This window comes from Lathamus discolor, chromosome Z, assembly GCF_037157495.1.
Source record: "Lathamus discolor isolate bLatDis1 chromosome Z, bLatDis1.hap1, whole genome shotgun sequence".
Classification (NCBI taxonomy): Eukaryota; Metazoa; Chordata; class Aves; order Psittaciformes; family Psittacidae; genus Lathamus; species Lathamus discolor.
Window position 1 is genome coordinate 2,701,867 of NC_088909.1, and position 16,289 is coordinate 2,718,155.

General features: G+C 61.4%; 2 protein-coding genes across 7 annotated transcripts in view; one reads left to right on the top strand and one right to left on the bottom strand.

Annotated features, from left to right (window-relative positions):
- The first annotated feature begins 2,073 nt into the window (after positions 1–2,073).
- Positions 2,074–16,289, top strand: part of CBFA2T3 (CBFA2/RUNX1 partner transcriptional co-repressor 3) — a 30,887-nt gene continuing 16,671 nt past the window's right edge. For 2 of the 6 annotated variants that reach the window (XM_065661177.1, XM_065661179.1), the window contains exon 1: positions 2,075–2,341. In XM_065661177.1, the coding sequence (XP_065517249.1) occupies positions 2,278–2,341 (64 nt within the window). In that variant the 5' untranslated portion in view covers positions 2,075–2,277. Of the gene's footprint in view, positions 2,342–11,934; positions 12,074–13,328; positions 13,605–13,741; positions 13,934–16,289 lie in introns of those variants that run through there. The other 4 variants (XM_065661178.1, XM_065661182.1, XM_065661180.1 and 1 more) reach the window with 4 other exon arrangements.
- On the bottom strand, positions 11,615–13,839 carry LOC136005330 (nascent polypeptide-associated complex subunit alpha, muscle-specific form-like). The gene is made up of 3 exons (XM_065662724.1): positions 13,651–13,839; positions 12,385–13,485; positions 11,615–12,268 (listed from the first exon to the last, which is right to left on the bottom strand). Exons 2-3 carry the CDS (start codon positions 12,709–12,711, stop codon positions 11,615–11,617), a joined length of 981 nt encoding a protein of 326 aa, XP_065518796.1. The 5' UTR covers positions 12,712–13,485; positions 13,651–13,839.

Here is a 16,289-nt window from a genome sequence, read left to right on the forward strand (position 1 = left end):
GCGCCGGCAGCTTCCCCCGGGGGCGGGCGGGGGGGCTCAGCTGTGCCGGGGCAGACCCCACATCCCCAGGGGTTCCCCCCGCCACGGGGTGGACCCTGTGCCCCCAGGGGTTCCCCACAGGCTGAGCCAGACCTGGGACCCCAAGGGCTCCCTCTATGTCAACCCAGACCCCAGGACCCCACAGGGGGCAACCTCCAGTCCCCAGCATCCCAGTGCCACTGATGCATGGCTCTTGCAGCTGCCCAGGCAGATGCTCTCCTCTTTGTCTGCAGAGCAAACCCTCCAGCTGCAGGTGACACTGGGGACATGGGGCTGCAGATGGGGGGGATTTTCCTGGCCAGACCTGAAACCTCAGGTTTTGACTTGCTGCCCAGGGACAATCCCCAGGAGCAGCTGCCACCTTTAATCCCCATACACCTTCCATCTCCCATTGCAGGTGACCCTGGCCCCCATCCAAGGTGGCTTAACAAAGCCATGGGCTGAGCCCGCCTGGGTCTGCAGCCACCCATCCCACAAGAAATAAAAGGGGAAGAGGCAAGAACGTGAAACACAACTGGAAACCCTGCTGAAACCTCTGCCAGTCCTCAGTCCACACAGCCAGGCTGCTCTGCCCACACCAGTGGGGCACAGGCATCTCCAGTGCAGGTAGGATGGAGCTGGGATCCCCCAGCATCACTGGGATGTGGGATGCAGGTCTGGGGCAGAGTCTTGCTGCGGGCAGCTGCAGCATCTCCCCTCAGGAGCATAGCCCTGAGTGGATTGGGGCTACGGTTTGTAGCTGTGTTGCCCTTTCCCCCTACACATCGGCCCCATATCGGGGCTTCCCCTTGTCTCCCTGCAGCACCCAGACCTCGCTCACCATCCCCTGGGGCCCCAGGGTGCGCCCAGAGGTCAGAGATGCAGCGAACCTGCTGACGACACCCTGCTTTACCCATCTGTACCCCGCAGCCTGTGCCTCACAGCACAGCACCCCCATGCTCTGGGACCTTCCTCCCCACTTACACCCCAGTGCCCCTTCCCCATGCACCCCCTTGAGAGCCCCGTGCTGGGAGCACAAAGCGGGGAGCCCCGGGAGCCATCTGCGGGAGCGCAGGTGGCCACCGAGACACGCCATCTGCTCAGCCACCTTCGGGGACCGTGCGGCGCTGCTGTATTTTTAGGACACGTTTCCTGCCTCCCACCTGCAGCCCGGAGCCGCCTTTCGGGTTTCTAACAAGCTTTTCCTCTCGCTGGCGGCTGTTGCAGAGCCCGGGCCCTGGTGATGGTGGGGCTGGTCTGGGGGTGCAGGGATGGATTGCAGTTGGGGGCTCTGTACCCAATGTGGGGGTTATCCCAAGTGCTGAGCAGGCCAAGGTGATGCTGGAGCCAGGCTGGTGCCAGGAGCACAGCGCTGATGCTGCAGCCAGAGGACATCCTCATGCCCATGGCTGTCCGCAGGCCAAGGGGACAGTGGGATGCATGGATGCAGCAAGGGAGCTTAGCCCTTGGTGTGGCAGCATGGTGGTTGTGCCAGGCTACACTGAGGTGGCCGTGGTGTGCTGCACACTGCAGCAGCGATGCTGTACCATGTTGTGCTGAGCGACACCACACTGTGCTGCATCTATCCCTGTGCCATGCTGTGCCGGTTGTACCATCCTGCACTGCACTTCCCACTCTGTCAGCACCATCCTGTGCTGCTTTGTGCCAGCCATGCAATGCTGGGCTGCGTCGTGCTGGCTGTGTCATGCTGGCATGCTGCAACTTGATAGCCATGCAGTGCCATGCCATGCCACACTGTACCAAACCACATTATGCTGGTTATACAGTGCCATGCTGCACCATGCTGCCCATGCCAAGGTGCACCACGCACCATGGTGCTCCTGCCTTGCCGTGCTGCATGGTGCTGCCCATGCTGACCTGCACCGCACCGGTCCCTCGCAGTGAGGAAGTGAAGCCGGCGCGAAGGGGAAGTTGTTGGAAAGTCAGACCGGAATGGCTGATAGGGAAGGCAGAGCTGGGCTTGGTCGCAGATGGTTCCTGTTGGGGAAGGACACGGGCGCAGCTGCCCGGCCCCCCCCACCCACTGCATTATCACTGCCCGGCAGCTGTTCACCTTCCCCTTGCCATGGGACACGGCTCCGCTGCCACCGCAGCCCCAGCCGGCACATGAGCGGCCCTCGTGGCACCGAGCGGGCAGGACCTTGCTCCCCACCGGTGCTCAGCATCCCCCTGCCCAGCACGGCTCCGGCACCAACCCTGGAGCAGGCTATGCCAGGGCGCTGACACCCATCCCCTGCCATGCTCACAGGACCCCCCAGGCTGGACAGCCACCCCTCCAGGGCAGTGGGCAGGACCGGACAAGGTAAGGCCAAGGCAGTGATGGGGGGAAGGCGGTGGGTGGCTGTGTCCATACCATGTGCCATGGTGCAGGTGACTGTCCCCAGTGTCCAATGCAGCCTTATGTTGGACACTGGGATTTGCATTGGGTGGGCTCGTGCTCCCCAAGGGTAGCATATGGCCAGTGCCCATCAACGCACCCCTAATGGGGACCAACCAGCAGGAGTGGTGAGCTGGGGCATGGCTGACCCCATGGCACCAATACTGCAGGGCACCACGGGTTTGCCACCACAGGGACCCATGTGCATCCTGCTCTGCAATTAACCTTTCCATAATGAGTAATCAGTTTATTTACAAGGTTTCAATCCTCTGTTTACTGGGTGTTTTCATGCATTCTTGAGCCAGCAGCTCACATGCTGCTCAGGAGCTGTTCACTTGCAGCATGGCAATGTTGAGGCTCTATGGGGCCAGCGCATCCCGCTGCCCTGTGCTGGAGCATCCCCCTGGCACCAACATGGCCAGGCACAAGGCAATGGGCACCCCACAGCCTGGCCTTGGCCAAGGGGCTGTATTAGCACTGGGGGGGCTCCTCCTGGGCCTATGCCTGGGCAGGAAAATGCTGCTGGCTGAGTCATCGGCATTTGTCTGCCCTGAGTGAACAATACTGGCCCTCTGCCTCGCTTCCCCTCTCACGCCCTATCCCCACCGGCACTGTGCTCTGCTCACAGTCCCCTGCCCCACCGCCCAGCCCTGGCACCGCTCACAGGTAGGGGATGTGGCATGGACAGGGGTTTGGGTGCACTCTGGGTGCTGCACCCATTGTACCATGTCATGCAGGTAGGAGCTGCGCTGGGGTCCTTGTCCCCAGATCTGCCTCCTGCAGCAATATTGGGTGCATCCCAGCCGATGGGCACCCACTGGGAGCCATGTGGGTGCAGTATGGGCGCCGTTGTCCGGAGTGCTGCAGGGATGGGAGCCGTGCAGATTGCTTCGGGCTCGCTGAGCTGCCCATTAGGCTGTTGGCAAGAGAAATGTTTATTTTGTTGGCCAAATATCTCTGCAAACTTCCTGATTTCCTTGCGGCCGGCGAGGCAGCGATAGGGCTGGCAGGGCCGTTGCCTGCCCCATGCTCTGGCTTTGGCGCGGAAAGCTGTTATCTCCGATGCACAGTGGGCAGGGAAGAGGTGGAGAAAGGGAAATGAAATACAACAGAGGTGGCACATTTTTTGCTCTTGATAACAAGCCCTGCTTTTAGCCTGGGAACTTGGAAACGATGCAGGTGGCCAGAGACAGCAGCAACATCCCCTGCTGCTGCGGTGCATCTGGACCTGGTAACAAATCCCAGACGTCTCTGCTGTGAGGCTGTGGATCCCCATGGCATGGCAGGGATCAGCGCTGACCTCTGTGCCATCGCAGACCAGTGATGGGACATTTCAGCCCTGGGGGGAGTTCTGAAACCAGCCCTGGGGCAAAGCCATGTGCTGGAGCGAAGGCAGGCTGTGCTGCACCACCTCCCACTAGCTCCGATTGATTTTTGCAGGGATGCGAGGTGTTGGAAGTGCAACGCAAGCTAATTAAATCCCTATCACTAAAGAGCCCTGAGCAAGCAGTGGGATGGGGAGGGCTGGCAGGTACCCCGTGTTTGTGGGGGAGAAGGGGAATGTAAACCCACTGTTAACCCTATCAGGGCTGCCCACCATGCAAGGGGCAGGGAGGGCAGCTGTGATGCAATGGCAGGTCTGAGAGATGCTCTCATCTCCCCAGCCCTTGGCATTGCATGAAGGTCTCACATGCGCCAGGCAGTATTAGGAGTAAGGTCCATAACTCTCATGGAGGCTCAGCAGCACCATGCCCGATCCTGGCCTTCCAAAGGGAAGAAGCACCATGGGGAGGGACCGAAGGAGCTGGAGGGACGTTCTGCAGTGCAGTGAGGTGCATGGCTCTCCACACTGTGCTCGTTGGGGCTGCTCAGGGAGTTTTGCTCAGCATCTCACAGTGAATTCCCATTGGCCAAGGATGAAGCTGACAGCGCTGCCACAGGGGTACCAGCAGCGTCCCCGTGCACCCCAAAGCATCAGTTCTCGGAGGCAGGGCAGCACATGGCCGCATCTGCTTTGCAATTAAAACACTTTCCAGACTCTCCGTGGCAAAGAAAAGATGTAAACTTGGCCCCCAGTAGCCTCAAAACATTAGGAGCACCCATAGGAATGGTGTCGTTTCCCAGAGTCTTCTGGTGTTTAAGCCAAGCCAGTGATTTTTCCGAGCCTGTGGCGCAGGGTGAGCAGGGGTGATAAGCAGTAGGGACTGGTTTCCCTTTGAATGCCATGAAGCAGGAACGAATCTGTCAGCAAGGAAAACAGGATTTGGGTTTTTTTTCTTTTAATGGAAGATGCATTTTTTTTTTCCTCTCTTTTCTTTATGGAAGTTGTGGGAAAGCCACAAAGCCCCTGGATCTGCTTCCTGGTGGCGACAGCCAAGGGGCTGCCCCGTTCTGCTGAGGGAATGAGGGTCCAGGGCTGCTGCAGGGGAGGTGGCCCTGATTCCAGGGACCCCCACAGGTGGGCGCAGAGGGAAGGCAGGCACAAAGGATCCCCCTTTCATCAGAGGCTGGCGAGCAGCACTTCCTGCCGAGCAGATGTGACCGCAGCGGATGCAGCTGCAGCGGGCGATAGCCAGCAGGCGGGTGAGCCGTCTCCCCGGCCACTGGCTCCCCACCAGCCCCTTATCTCCCCCTCGCATTCCCCGATGAACTAACGTGCAGGGAAATGCAGCCAGGGCTCCTGCAAGAGGAATGCCAAGGGAAGAACTCCGGGGGCTGCAGCCCGGCTCCTGGCACTCTGGATTCAGACACTGAGATTCAGGCCACTGCATCCGTGCAGGCAGCTGGGCAATGGGAGCATCCATGCTCACACTGACCCTGCCCAGCCCAGCCCAAGCACAGCATTCCCACAGGGGTGCTCTGAGCAAGCAGGTCCCTGTAGGAAATGGGGACCCTACAGTGAAGTGGGGTTTTGCATTGCTGCATCCGCTTGTGAGCATCCAACCCCACACTGTCCCCAAGGGCTGGGGACCTCACACATCCAGCGAGGACCACAAAGAGGCACTCGGGGATGCTCTGCACCCAAGAGGGAGCAGGTAGAGATTGAGAAACCCAGACGGACAGACAGACCCGCTGGGGTGACACAGGAAACCTGCAGCACGGCTCAGTGCCCCCGCCTCCAGACAAGCCTCTGTGCGAGCCAGGCTATGGCAGGAGCCCCGGCAAGGTGCAGGTGCCCATGGGTGCTGCCGGAACGCCAGGACTCAGCAGAGCAAGACAGGGAATGTGGGATAAACCCTTTCTTAAGGAGCCTGAGGCTTGCAAAGGAGGGGCGCAGCCTGAGTAGCAATCAGCTCCTGCAGGGCTGAGCAGGAGCCCAGGTTGTGAGACCCAAGGGAGAGCCCAGGAGAAGGGGGATAATGTTGGTGCTGGCCTGAGGCAGGCTGAGGCGCTGAGTGAGAGCTACAGGGAGAGAAGTGATGGGTCAGGACTGATGTCTGAGCACCCAAGAGGTGTGAAAAGGGACCTCAACACCGTGGTGACAGCAAAGGCACAAGTGGAGCATGGGGTTGGGGCTGCCCTGGGGGCAGTGTGAACAATGGCACCAGTGTGTTGCCCCCAGCCTGTGTGCATGGCTCTGATAGCGGGTAAGGGGTCATGTGCGCAGGCAGATATGGGGCCCAGATGGTGCATGGTGGTGACCATTTCCTGCAAGGGTTGGTGCCAGTTGCCCTCATCTGCCCTCAGTGAGCACCTTATCTGCTGGCACACACTATGCCAGGATGCGGTGGTTCCCTCTTGCACAAAGGCCATGCTGTGGGGAGGCCCTTTGCTTTGAGCAGGTCCTCAGTATCTCCCCAGCCTGCCCCATTGCAGCCTCTTGCCACACACACCCAGTGGGGACAGAGGACATCCCATTCTCCCCACTGGTCGACCAGTATCAGTGAGCAGAAGTAATGGGCGATGGTATCTACACCATCCCATGGGACTGAGACACCCATGGGGATGGTGGTGGGAGCAGCGGGATGCACAGGGCAGGATGCAGGCGTCAGGAGATGCTGGCTCCTCAAAACAAAGGCAGTGTGAATCGCCGTAGTGTACAGTTAATCCCCACTGCACGCCGCGCCATCAATCACACACCGGCGTGACCAGCACCGAGTCTTTACAGGAGTTTCCACCCTCTCTGCCGGGTGCGAGCCCAGTGGGGCCCCATCCTGCCCCTCTCCAGATTTGCCGGAGGAAGGATTGCCAGGCCCTGGGCTGGGACAGATCCAGGTACAGGCTATCAGGCCCTGGCAGGCACTTATCTCCCAGCGTGGCCGTTGTTTCCCCCCCCCCCAGTGCAGAAGTGGGGCTGGCCCCATTGCCCGCCCCACTGCATCACATCTGCCCCATGCACCCAGGGACATGAGGAATGGGGGATGTTTCCCCACCAACACTGACCCCAGGGATGCCAGGACCCCCTCTGTCCCTATCGAAGGCACCCACCGTGCTGCGGGAGCACACGGCAGCACCCAACTGGCAGTCCCCAGCCTGGGCTGGGCAGGGATCTGCGTTGTAAGGGCAGGAAGGGGTTAACCCGGGGAAGTTCGCTCACTCTCGGCAATGATTTAAACCAGACAGAAAGGTTCTGTCATCCATCACGCTAACAGCCAGATCATTGTGTTTTAAAGTGTCTGTAATTGCAGCAATACAGAGACTGGGAGGAAGATAAAGGCTGGGAAGATGCAAATGCGGAGGGAAAGCACCAGCACCCAGCGGGGAGAAACCCGGAGAGCCCTGGGCTCCCCCCCGGCTGGTGGCTGAGTGAGCCCTGGGGACAGCCATGGGGACAGCCCGGGGACAGCCATGGGGACTGCCGTGGTGCCAGCTGGAGGGCGATCCAAGGGTCCCCCCAGCTCAGCTCTGGTGCAGGTTTGGAGCACGCACAAAACAATGCAAGCAAACAGAACCAGGGGCAGGCATGGGCAGGGAAGGGTCCAGATCTGCTTCACTGAACGTCGTTTTTACAGTACAGTTATCTTACTCCCTTGTTATCCCCAGCTTGGCACTCAGTGGTACTTCTATCCCTATCTCTCTTTTGGAATCCCCTGGCTCAGCATGCAAAGGATGGTGAGATCCTACCCAAAGCATGCAAGGAGGTGGATGTGGGCATGGCCACGGGTGGTGGGGCTTTGTCCCAATGGCCATGGCCACGTGCAAGCACGCCGACAGAGAATTATTAACATTCAGACGAGGCCCGCTGAATAAAGCGAGCTAACACAAATGTTTATTTTCACAGTAGTGAATTATGACTTCAATAGACCAAAATTACAGGCTGCGTGTGTGGAATAGGAATGAAGCAGACCCTGCCACCCAAGCGCAGGGTGCATGGGCAGCCGTGCCTGGCTACATCTGCCTTTGCTCATGGGGCAAGATGGTGCCAAGCCAGCAGGTATTTGATAGCATCCTTCAACTGCATCCCAAGTTGACCAGGAGCTGAGGATGCTGCAGCTTATCCCAGCAGAGCCCTGTGGGGTATTTGCATGGGGGAACAGCAGGGCTGGTGTAGCTCTGTATGGGGTGGATTTTCCTCCACTGTGGAATTTCCTCCACAAATTTTTGTGGATTTCCTCCGCAAATGAAACTCACCTGCAAGAGGCTCCTTGAGAGAGGTCCTATAAGGAATGAGAGCATAGGGAACAAGGGAAGAGCAGGAACACGGAGAACCTCAGTGGGAAGTGGATGGGTATGTGATGCTGCCCAGTGCACACACACAGCGCTGAGTGATGCAGGTACAAGAGCTGTCAAAACCTCCATGCTCCCCCAGCACAGGCAGTGCAACAGCAGGGCCACATCCCCGCTGTGGACTTCCCTCTGGGAATGAGGGATGCAAAAAGAGAGCTGCAGGTTGAGATGGTCCAGAGCGGGGTTGGGAGCACTGGGTCAATGCCAACGCGTGACCACGCAGCCATGCTGCAGCCTGGCAGAGCCACCGCGGTCCCCAGCGCCCAGCCCTGGCAAGCAGGAAGGGATGAGCAACACAAGAACCAACCATGCGGGTGGCAAAGGCTCCGCGCAGCAACTCGCAGAGGGAAGGCAGCTGCCAAGCAGAGTAATTACGCAAAGAGGCAGGGCTTCAGCGCAGGGAAATTAGCAGGGCTCGTGTTACCCGGCGCACAAGAAAGCGACAACACCGTAGTAGGACTTGGGGGCGATTTTTAATGTTCCCCCCTTCGTCTGGCATAGGGCACGCAGGAAGGGCACGCTGCGACCGGGTGAAAGCAGGCAGTGCTCTGCATGCCTGCACCATTGCCCTGTGCTGCTGTAGAGGAAGGGCTCCACCGGCATTCCTGTGGTGCCAGAGCCACGCAGCCACCCCAGGGAGCCCCAGTGAGGCCAAGCAGGGTGGAGGGCACCCCGAGGCCAGGCAGCGACGGGCATGGGGGCTTTTGAGGGCTGTGGGGTTTGTGGCTGTGCGTGTGGTTGCTGCTGTTGCTTGCCTCCCACTGAAAGAAGCAGCGCAGCCGCAGCCGGCAGCACCCTCACCCAGTCCCCCCACCTCACTCCAGCCTGGGACAGTCCCAGCTCCATCCCCCTGACTGCTCCCATGGCCCCAGACAAGCCCTGGCCCCATTCCCTCGCAGAGCCCCTCATCCCATGCAAACAACTCCCGGTCCTTTGCAGCCCTCTGACCCCCACTCTTCAGCACCCACAACCCCCTGTGAATGCTGAAGCCGCTGCACTCCCAGCTTCCTGCAGCCCCCAAGCCCCGTACACCCTCGCCACTGCCCTCCGGTCCCCAGGAGGTCCCCAAACTGGTCCCATGCTCTTCCCAGTCCTTGTGCAGCTCCATAAGCCCCGTGCAGCCCTTCCTGTGCCGGGCAGCCCCCCATATCCCTTTAGAGACCTTGGTGCTGTGCAGCCCCTCATTGTTCCTATGGAGACCCCCTGTGGCGTGCAGCCCCCCATGTCTCTCTGCAGCCCCCCATTTCTCTGTGTAGCCCCTCGGTTCTGTGCAGCCTCCCCGGTGCTGTGCAGCTCCCCTCGTGCAGGCCCCCATAACCCTGTGCATCCCTCGGTGTCTCTGTTTGGGACCACATAACCCTGTGCAGCCCTCCGGTGCTGTACAGCTCCCCATGTCTCCGTTTAGCCCCCCGGTGCCGTGCAGCCCCCATGTCTCCGTTCAGGTCCCCATATCCCCGTGCACCCCCCATATCCCTGTGCACCCCCCATATCCCCATGCACCCCCATATCCCCATGCACCCCCCATATCCCCGTGCACCCCATATCCCCATGCACCCCCCATATCCCCGTGCACCCCCCATATCCCCATGCACCCCCCATATCCCCATGCACCCCCGTATCCCCATGCACACCCATATCCCCATGCACCCCCCATATCCCCACGCACCCCCATTTCTCCGTTCAGCACCCCCATATCCCCATGCACCCCCCATTTCTCCGTGCACACCCCATATCCCCGTGCACCCCCCATATCCCCGTGCACCCCCATATCCCCATGCACCCCCCATATCCCCATGCAACCCCCATATCCCCGCGCACCCCCATTTCTCCGTTCAGCACCCCCATATCCCCATGCACCACCCATTTCTCCGTGCACCCCCATATCCCCATGCACCCCCCATATCCCCATGCACCCCCCATATCCCCGTGCACTCCCCATTTCTCCGTGCACCCCCCGTATCCCCATGCACCCCCCATATCCCCATGCACCCCCCATATCCCCGTGCACCCCCCATTTCTCCGTGCACCCCCCATATCCCCATGCACCCCCATATCCCCATTCACCCCCATATCCCCATGCACCCCCCGTATCCCCGTGCACCCCCCATATCCCCATGCACCCCCCATATCCCCGTGCACCCCCATATCCCCATGCACCCCCCATATCCCCGCGCACCCCCATTTCTCTGTTCAGCACCCCCATATCCCCATGCACCCCCCATTTCTCCGTGCACCCCCAATTCCCCATGCACCACCCATTTCTCCGTGCACCCCCCATATCCCCATGCACCCCCCATATCCCCGTGCACTCCCCATATCCCCATGCACCCCCCATATCCCCATGCACCCCCAATTCCCCATGCACCCCCCATATCCCCGTGCACCCCCCATTTCTCCGTGCACCCCCCATATCCCCATGCACCCCCATATCCCCATTCACCCCCATATCCCCATGCACCCCCCGTATCCCCGTGCACCCCCCATATCCCCATGCACCCCCCATATCCCCGTGCACCCCCATATCCCCATGCACCCCCCATATCCCCGCGCACCCCCATTTCTCTGTTCAGCACCCCCATATCCCCATGCACCCCCCATTTCTCCATGCACCCCCAATTCCCCATGCACCCCCCATTTCTCCGTGCACCCCCCATATCCCCATGCACCCCCCATATCCCCATGCACCCCCCATATCCCCATGCACCCCCATATCCCCATGCACCCCCGTATCCCCATGCACACCCATATCCCCATGCACCCCCCATATCCCCACGCACCCCCATTTTTCCGTTCAGCACCCCCCATATCCCCACGCACCCCCATTTCTCCGTTCAGCACCCCCATATCCCCATGCACCCCCCATTTCTCCGTGCACACCCCATATCCCCATGCACCCCCCATATCCCCATGCAACCCCCATATCCCCGCGCACCCCCATTTCTCTGTTCAGCACCCCCATTTCTCCGTTCAGCACCCCCATATCCCCATGCACCCCCCATTTCTCCGTGCACCCCCATATCCCCATGCACCCCCCATATCCCCATGCAACCCCCATATCCCCATGCACCCCCCATATCCCCATGCACCCTCATATCCCTGTGCACCCCCCATATCCCCGTGCACCCCCATATCCCCATGCACCCCCCATATCCCCATGCACCCCCCATATCCCCATGCACCCCCGTATCCCCATGCACACCCATATCCCCATGCACCCCCCATATCCCCACGCACCCCCATTTCTCCGTTCAGCACCCCCATATCCCCATGCACCCCCCATTTCTCCGTGCACCCCCATATCCCCATGCACCCCCGTATCCCCGTGCACCCCCCATATCCCCATGCACCCCCCATTTCCCCATGCACCCCCCATTTCTCCGTGCACCCCCGTATCCCCGTGCACCCCCATTTCCCCGTCCAGCCCCTCGCATTCCCGCTCCCCTCCCCCGGCCGCGCACCTCCGGGGGGGGGGCCCCCCCGCTCCGATGGCGGCGGCGGGGCGCCCCCTGCCGGGCTCGGTGTCGGCGCCGTCTAAGGCAGCGGCGCGGGCGGGCGGCGCTCACTCCGGGGCGGGCGGGCGGCGCGGCGGCAGCGGCGGGCGCTGCGGGGGCCCGGCCCGGCACGGAGCGCGGCCGCGGGCGCCCCATGGCCGCGACGCGGCGCCGGAGGATGCGGCGCCGGGCAGCGCGCAGGGGGTGAAGCGGCCCCGCGGTCTGAGCGGCTCCTCCGCCCGCGCCTGCGGTGCCCCCGCTCCGGGGGGAGGGTGGAAGCGCCCCGACCCCCGGGCTGGCGGCCCCCGGCGGCCCCGGGCGCGGCGAGCGGCGGCGGGGGGCAGGTGCCGGGGGCAGCCGCCGCCGCGGGGCCGCGCTCCGCCTGCGCCGGCCTTAACCGGGCCGGGGCCGCCGCCGGCGGGGGCCGCTGCCGGCTCTGGCCGGTCCCGCCCGGCCCTGCCTTGGGACTTACCTCACGCCTCCGCCGCACCTCAGGACGGTAAGTGCGGTCCGCGGCCGGCAGCGGGGAGCGGGAGGCTGCCGGTGCCCGGGAAGGCAGCCGGGGAAGAGGGGCTCGAATGCTCCCGGTGCCCGGAGGATGCTCGCTGTGCGCAGGGGAGTCGGAGGCTCCCGGTGCCAGCGGGGTGCTCGCAGGGAAGAGGGGCTGGGAATGCTCCCGGTGCCCGGGGGATTCCTGGTGCAGAGTCCGGGATGCTCGCGGTGCGCCGGGACGGGGATGCCCTCGGTGCCCGGGGGAGGCTGCGGGTGCGCAGGAGTCGGGGAAGCTCCTGGTGCCCGGGGGGTTCTCACAGTGTCAGGGGTGCTCCCGGTGCGCCGGGCACGGGGATGCTCCCGGTGCCGGAGCCAGCGCGATCCCCACCGCCGCGGTCTCTCCATCCCCACGCTCGGCCGCTCCCGGGACGCGGGGCAGGGCAGACAGCGGGGAGCGGGCACCGGCCCGCTGTCTGCGCAGCGGGGGCCGCTCCCCTTCCCGTACCCCGCAGTAGCTTTCCGAGAGCAGGGGCGGCCCAGCGCCGCCGGACCCACGCGAGTCTGTGTGTGCGTGTGTCCCCCTTCACTAAACCCTCCCCCGGCCGTGGGTCCCGGCTTCTGCCCGGCGGGAGATGCGGTTTGCATCCCTGTATCCCTCCTCCTGGGACCACCAACCCTCCGGCTCCATATCGCGCTCCGGCCGCCGGCGATGCAGAGATGGAGCCGCGTTTCGTGGCGAGGAGGAGCTGATCCACTCGGGAGAGTCTATGGGAGGAAACCAGGGGCTGGTTTGTGAAGTTACAGCTACGGCAGAGTAATTCTGTGCTTACGTGCGAGGACATGGGTCTGTGCTGGGGACACGCGCGGTGTCCTCTTGTGTGACAGGGGACAGCTTGTTGGACGCGGATTTGGGAAGGAAGGGATCCAGCTCTCTGCTTCCGATCCTCGCAGCCATTAATCACCGTCCGGCTCTTGCTTTCCCATCAGAATTGCATTAAGCAGCGCTGGCTGGCACTGCGCCGCTCGCTCCAGCCTGGCTTTGCCGAGGGAATGCTGTCTGTGTAGGGATGGAGCAAGGCTGGCACCGCTCTCCGCCCGGGCTCCTCCGTGATGCTGGGCCGGGGCACAGCCAGCAATCCCCATCACTCCCCTTGCCACTGGATGGTGCCTTCGGATTCTGCAGAGCGCTCCTCTGGTTGAACGCACCTTTTGTTGGATTTTTTTCCCTTTTTTCCCTATTAGCCAAGGAAAACTTCGCAACTTCCCTTCGCTTTCGGAGAGGAGCCACCACTGCTGGGTTTCATTTTGGGTTGTTTTAATTTGAGGTCACGTGCACGTTGACAGTGTCTTTGAATCCAGCGATGGTCTCGTCTCTAGCTTAAAAGGAGCTTTTGAGCTCTTCCCTCTGTTGTTTTCTCTCTGTTCAGGAACAAAGACATTTTGGTGCCTTTAATTAAAAGGAATATTAATTCTCCGCTCCTTTGTCGAGCGACTTGAAGACTCTCTGCAAACATCCGTCTGCTCGGCACCGCAGAGGGGTGAGCTCTGCTATGCCACAGGGCACGGGGATACAGGGGGGCAAACCCAAAACTCCACAGAGAACATGGAGCAGCAGCCAGGGACGATGCTGACAGCTCCGGTGCCCATGGTCCTTGAGTGGGAGCCCCATGGGTCTGAGCTGCCGCGCAGGGCAGGCGCTCAGGGCTCCGGAGGTGTGTAGGGCAGGTCCCTGCGCAGAGCGTTTCCACACAGGGATAATCTTGAGCGTTGCTTGTGCTGTGGTTGGGGAGGCAAGCGGATGTGAACTTGGCTGTGCAAACGGGGTTTTCTCTGCCTGCTGCCTCCCGGCTGTTGTCTGTGCTGGCAGGTAAGGTTTTACCTGGGGACAGCCAGATGTCGGTAGTGTTTTGACTGAAAACGTGTGATTACAGATGCTGGGCTGTGGAGAGGAAAAGACAAGGTGGTTGGGGGGGGGAGAGATTGTCCTCCCGTGGTGCTGGGTGCTGGTATGGGGTGGGCACTGGATTTTGGGGGGCAGCTTTGAGGCCTCGTGTGGGTGCAGGATTTGCCTCTCACATTGGAAACTTCCAGGGTGCAGGATGTGCAGATACTCTGGTGCTCAGCCCCGCTTTGGGTTAGGAGGGTCGAGCAGCCCCCCAGCCTCTGCATGGGTGTATGTCTGGGGCGGGGGGGGGCTGCCAGCAGCCAGTGTGCGAGGCGGGGGCTCAGAGCTGGTGATGTCCCCTGTGTCCCTTCGCTGGGTTTCTGCTTCTGAACCACGTTTGCATGTGTGGAAAACCCCGGGCAGGATCTGGGCTGCGCGGTGTCCGGCTTTGCAATGGAAACGGGCTCTCGGCTCCGTACACTGCCGGCAGCCGGCTTCAATCCCGGCACAGTCTGGAGGCAGATCAGCATCGTCTGCTCTGCCCAGGAGAGCGATGTGGGGTGCTGTGGGACCCCCGGGGAGGAGAGGCATCCCCTAAATGTCTGTTATTGTCTCTCTTGGCAGGGGTCAGGGGATTGCTGGTGAGCCAGGCAGGGACTGCAGGGCTGCCCGAGGCAAGCCAAAGTGGTGGCAGTGTCCCTTGGGGACACACAGCAGCCCTGCCACCAACACCCACACTGCTTCTGTCCCCTGGCAGATCAGCACAGTCGTGGTGCACACAAGGATTTGGGCAAATCAGGGCCTGATCCTGCCAAACGGGGCTTCCGGAGCCCTGGGAGGGAGCAGGGACAGCCCATGGGTGCTGGGCTTCAGTGCTGCCGCTGGGGTCGAGGGGATGCAGGTCGGATGCTGTAGCCCTGACCTGTGCTTTCTAAGCTGGACCATGGGCAGCATTAAACTGCCCCTCCAGGCTGAGGTTAAGGGGGGTCCCCAAGCTGGAAGCTTCCTGATGGCCGGCATAGGGTGAGACCATGCTGGTGGCACAGGGGAGACCCCCTGCCCAGGCTCTGCTGGCGTTGGTGCCATTGCCCATTTTGGAGTTTATTTTTAGACATCCTGAAGCTTGTTTTGTGCATTCCCTCCCAGCGTGCTCAGGCTCCGCAGGGGCAACCCCACCTTGATGAGCACGCAGCTTCCCTTCGGAAGATGCTGACCAATGTTTCCAGAAAACATCCAAGGGATTTCCTGTTTATTTTGCAAAATTCTCATTGATGTTTTTTTTTTTTTTGTTTGGTTTGTTTGTTTTTGTTTTTTTTTTTTCCTGCGATGTTTGATTCAATCTCACATGGGTAAAAATCGCCTTGAAATGGAGCCCGCGGTTAACAAACAGACAAAGAGTCAGCAACGCAGCAGCCCGGAGGCTGTGGGGATGCACGGATGGATTCGGCACCCCTCGGAGCTGTTACCATCCTGGCGGCTGCAGGGCAGGATCCAGCCGGGGGTCCCTGGGGAGCCGGCGGTGCCTCGGCATTCCCACACTGCAGGGACATCGCAAGGAGCTCCCTGCAGGCACTGGCATGTGCAGGAGGATGTTTTCCTTCCCCAGCCACTCTCTGCCTCCAGAGTCTGCTGGCTGCTTGTGCCACTTGTCCCCACTCCAGTCCTTAGGACCGCCTTTGGGCACAAGCATCCCTGTGCATGTGGTGGGGTGGCTGCAGAATCGGCTGTTTGGGGCATTTTAGCTCCTCTCACTGCCCTCAAAGAGCGCCCAAAGGGACATGGGTCTGGTTTGAGGTGCCCCTTTGGCAATGTGTTGTTGGACCAGTTGCTGCTCCAGCGCAGCCATGCTGTGCAGTGAGTGATGGATCCATAGCCCTTGCACCAGGGAGGGGGTTTGCAGTGAGCCATGGATGTTTCCCAGGCAGAGGGCAACTCCTGATGGAGTTGCTGGTGGGGTCAGCCTCACCCCTGAGCTGCCCACCTGCGTGCAGTTGTGCCAGGCTGGCCGTGACACTGTTTGTTCATGGTGTTTATCCAGTGTATTTAGCATCCAGGAGTGTGAGGCTGCTGGGGAGCAGGGAGGGTGTGCAGGCAGCACTGGGAGCTGCTGGTGGGACAGGTCAGATGGTGGCACTGGGGCACGATGTTGCAGGCAGCATTTGCAGCAGATGCTGTGCTCCAGCTCGGGGCTTGGTGGGGGGCATTGCCCATCCTGCAGCTCCTGCAGCACCAGTGGGTTGGGGGAAGCCCCCAAGCCTGGCCCTTTCCATGGCGGGGACCCCCCTTCCCATCCCGTCTCTGTGCTGGCAGGCCATGCTGCCGCCGGCCGCTGTTGACT

Excerpts from the sequence above, each read along its gene's own strand:
- LOC136005330 (XM_065662724.1), bottom strand. The coding sequence starts at position 12,711 with ATGCAAACCGCATCTCCCGCCGGGCAGAAGCCGGGACCCACGGCCGGG. Across the intron at positions 12,269-12,384 it reads CCGGGAGCACCCCTGACACT|GAATCCCCCGGGCACCGGGA; the intron begins GTGAGAACCCCC and ends ACTCTGCACCAG.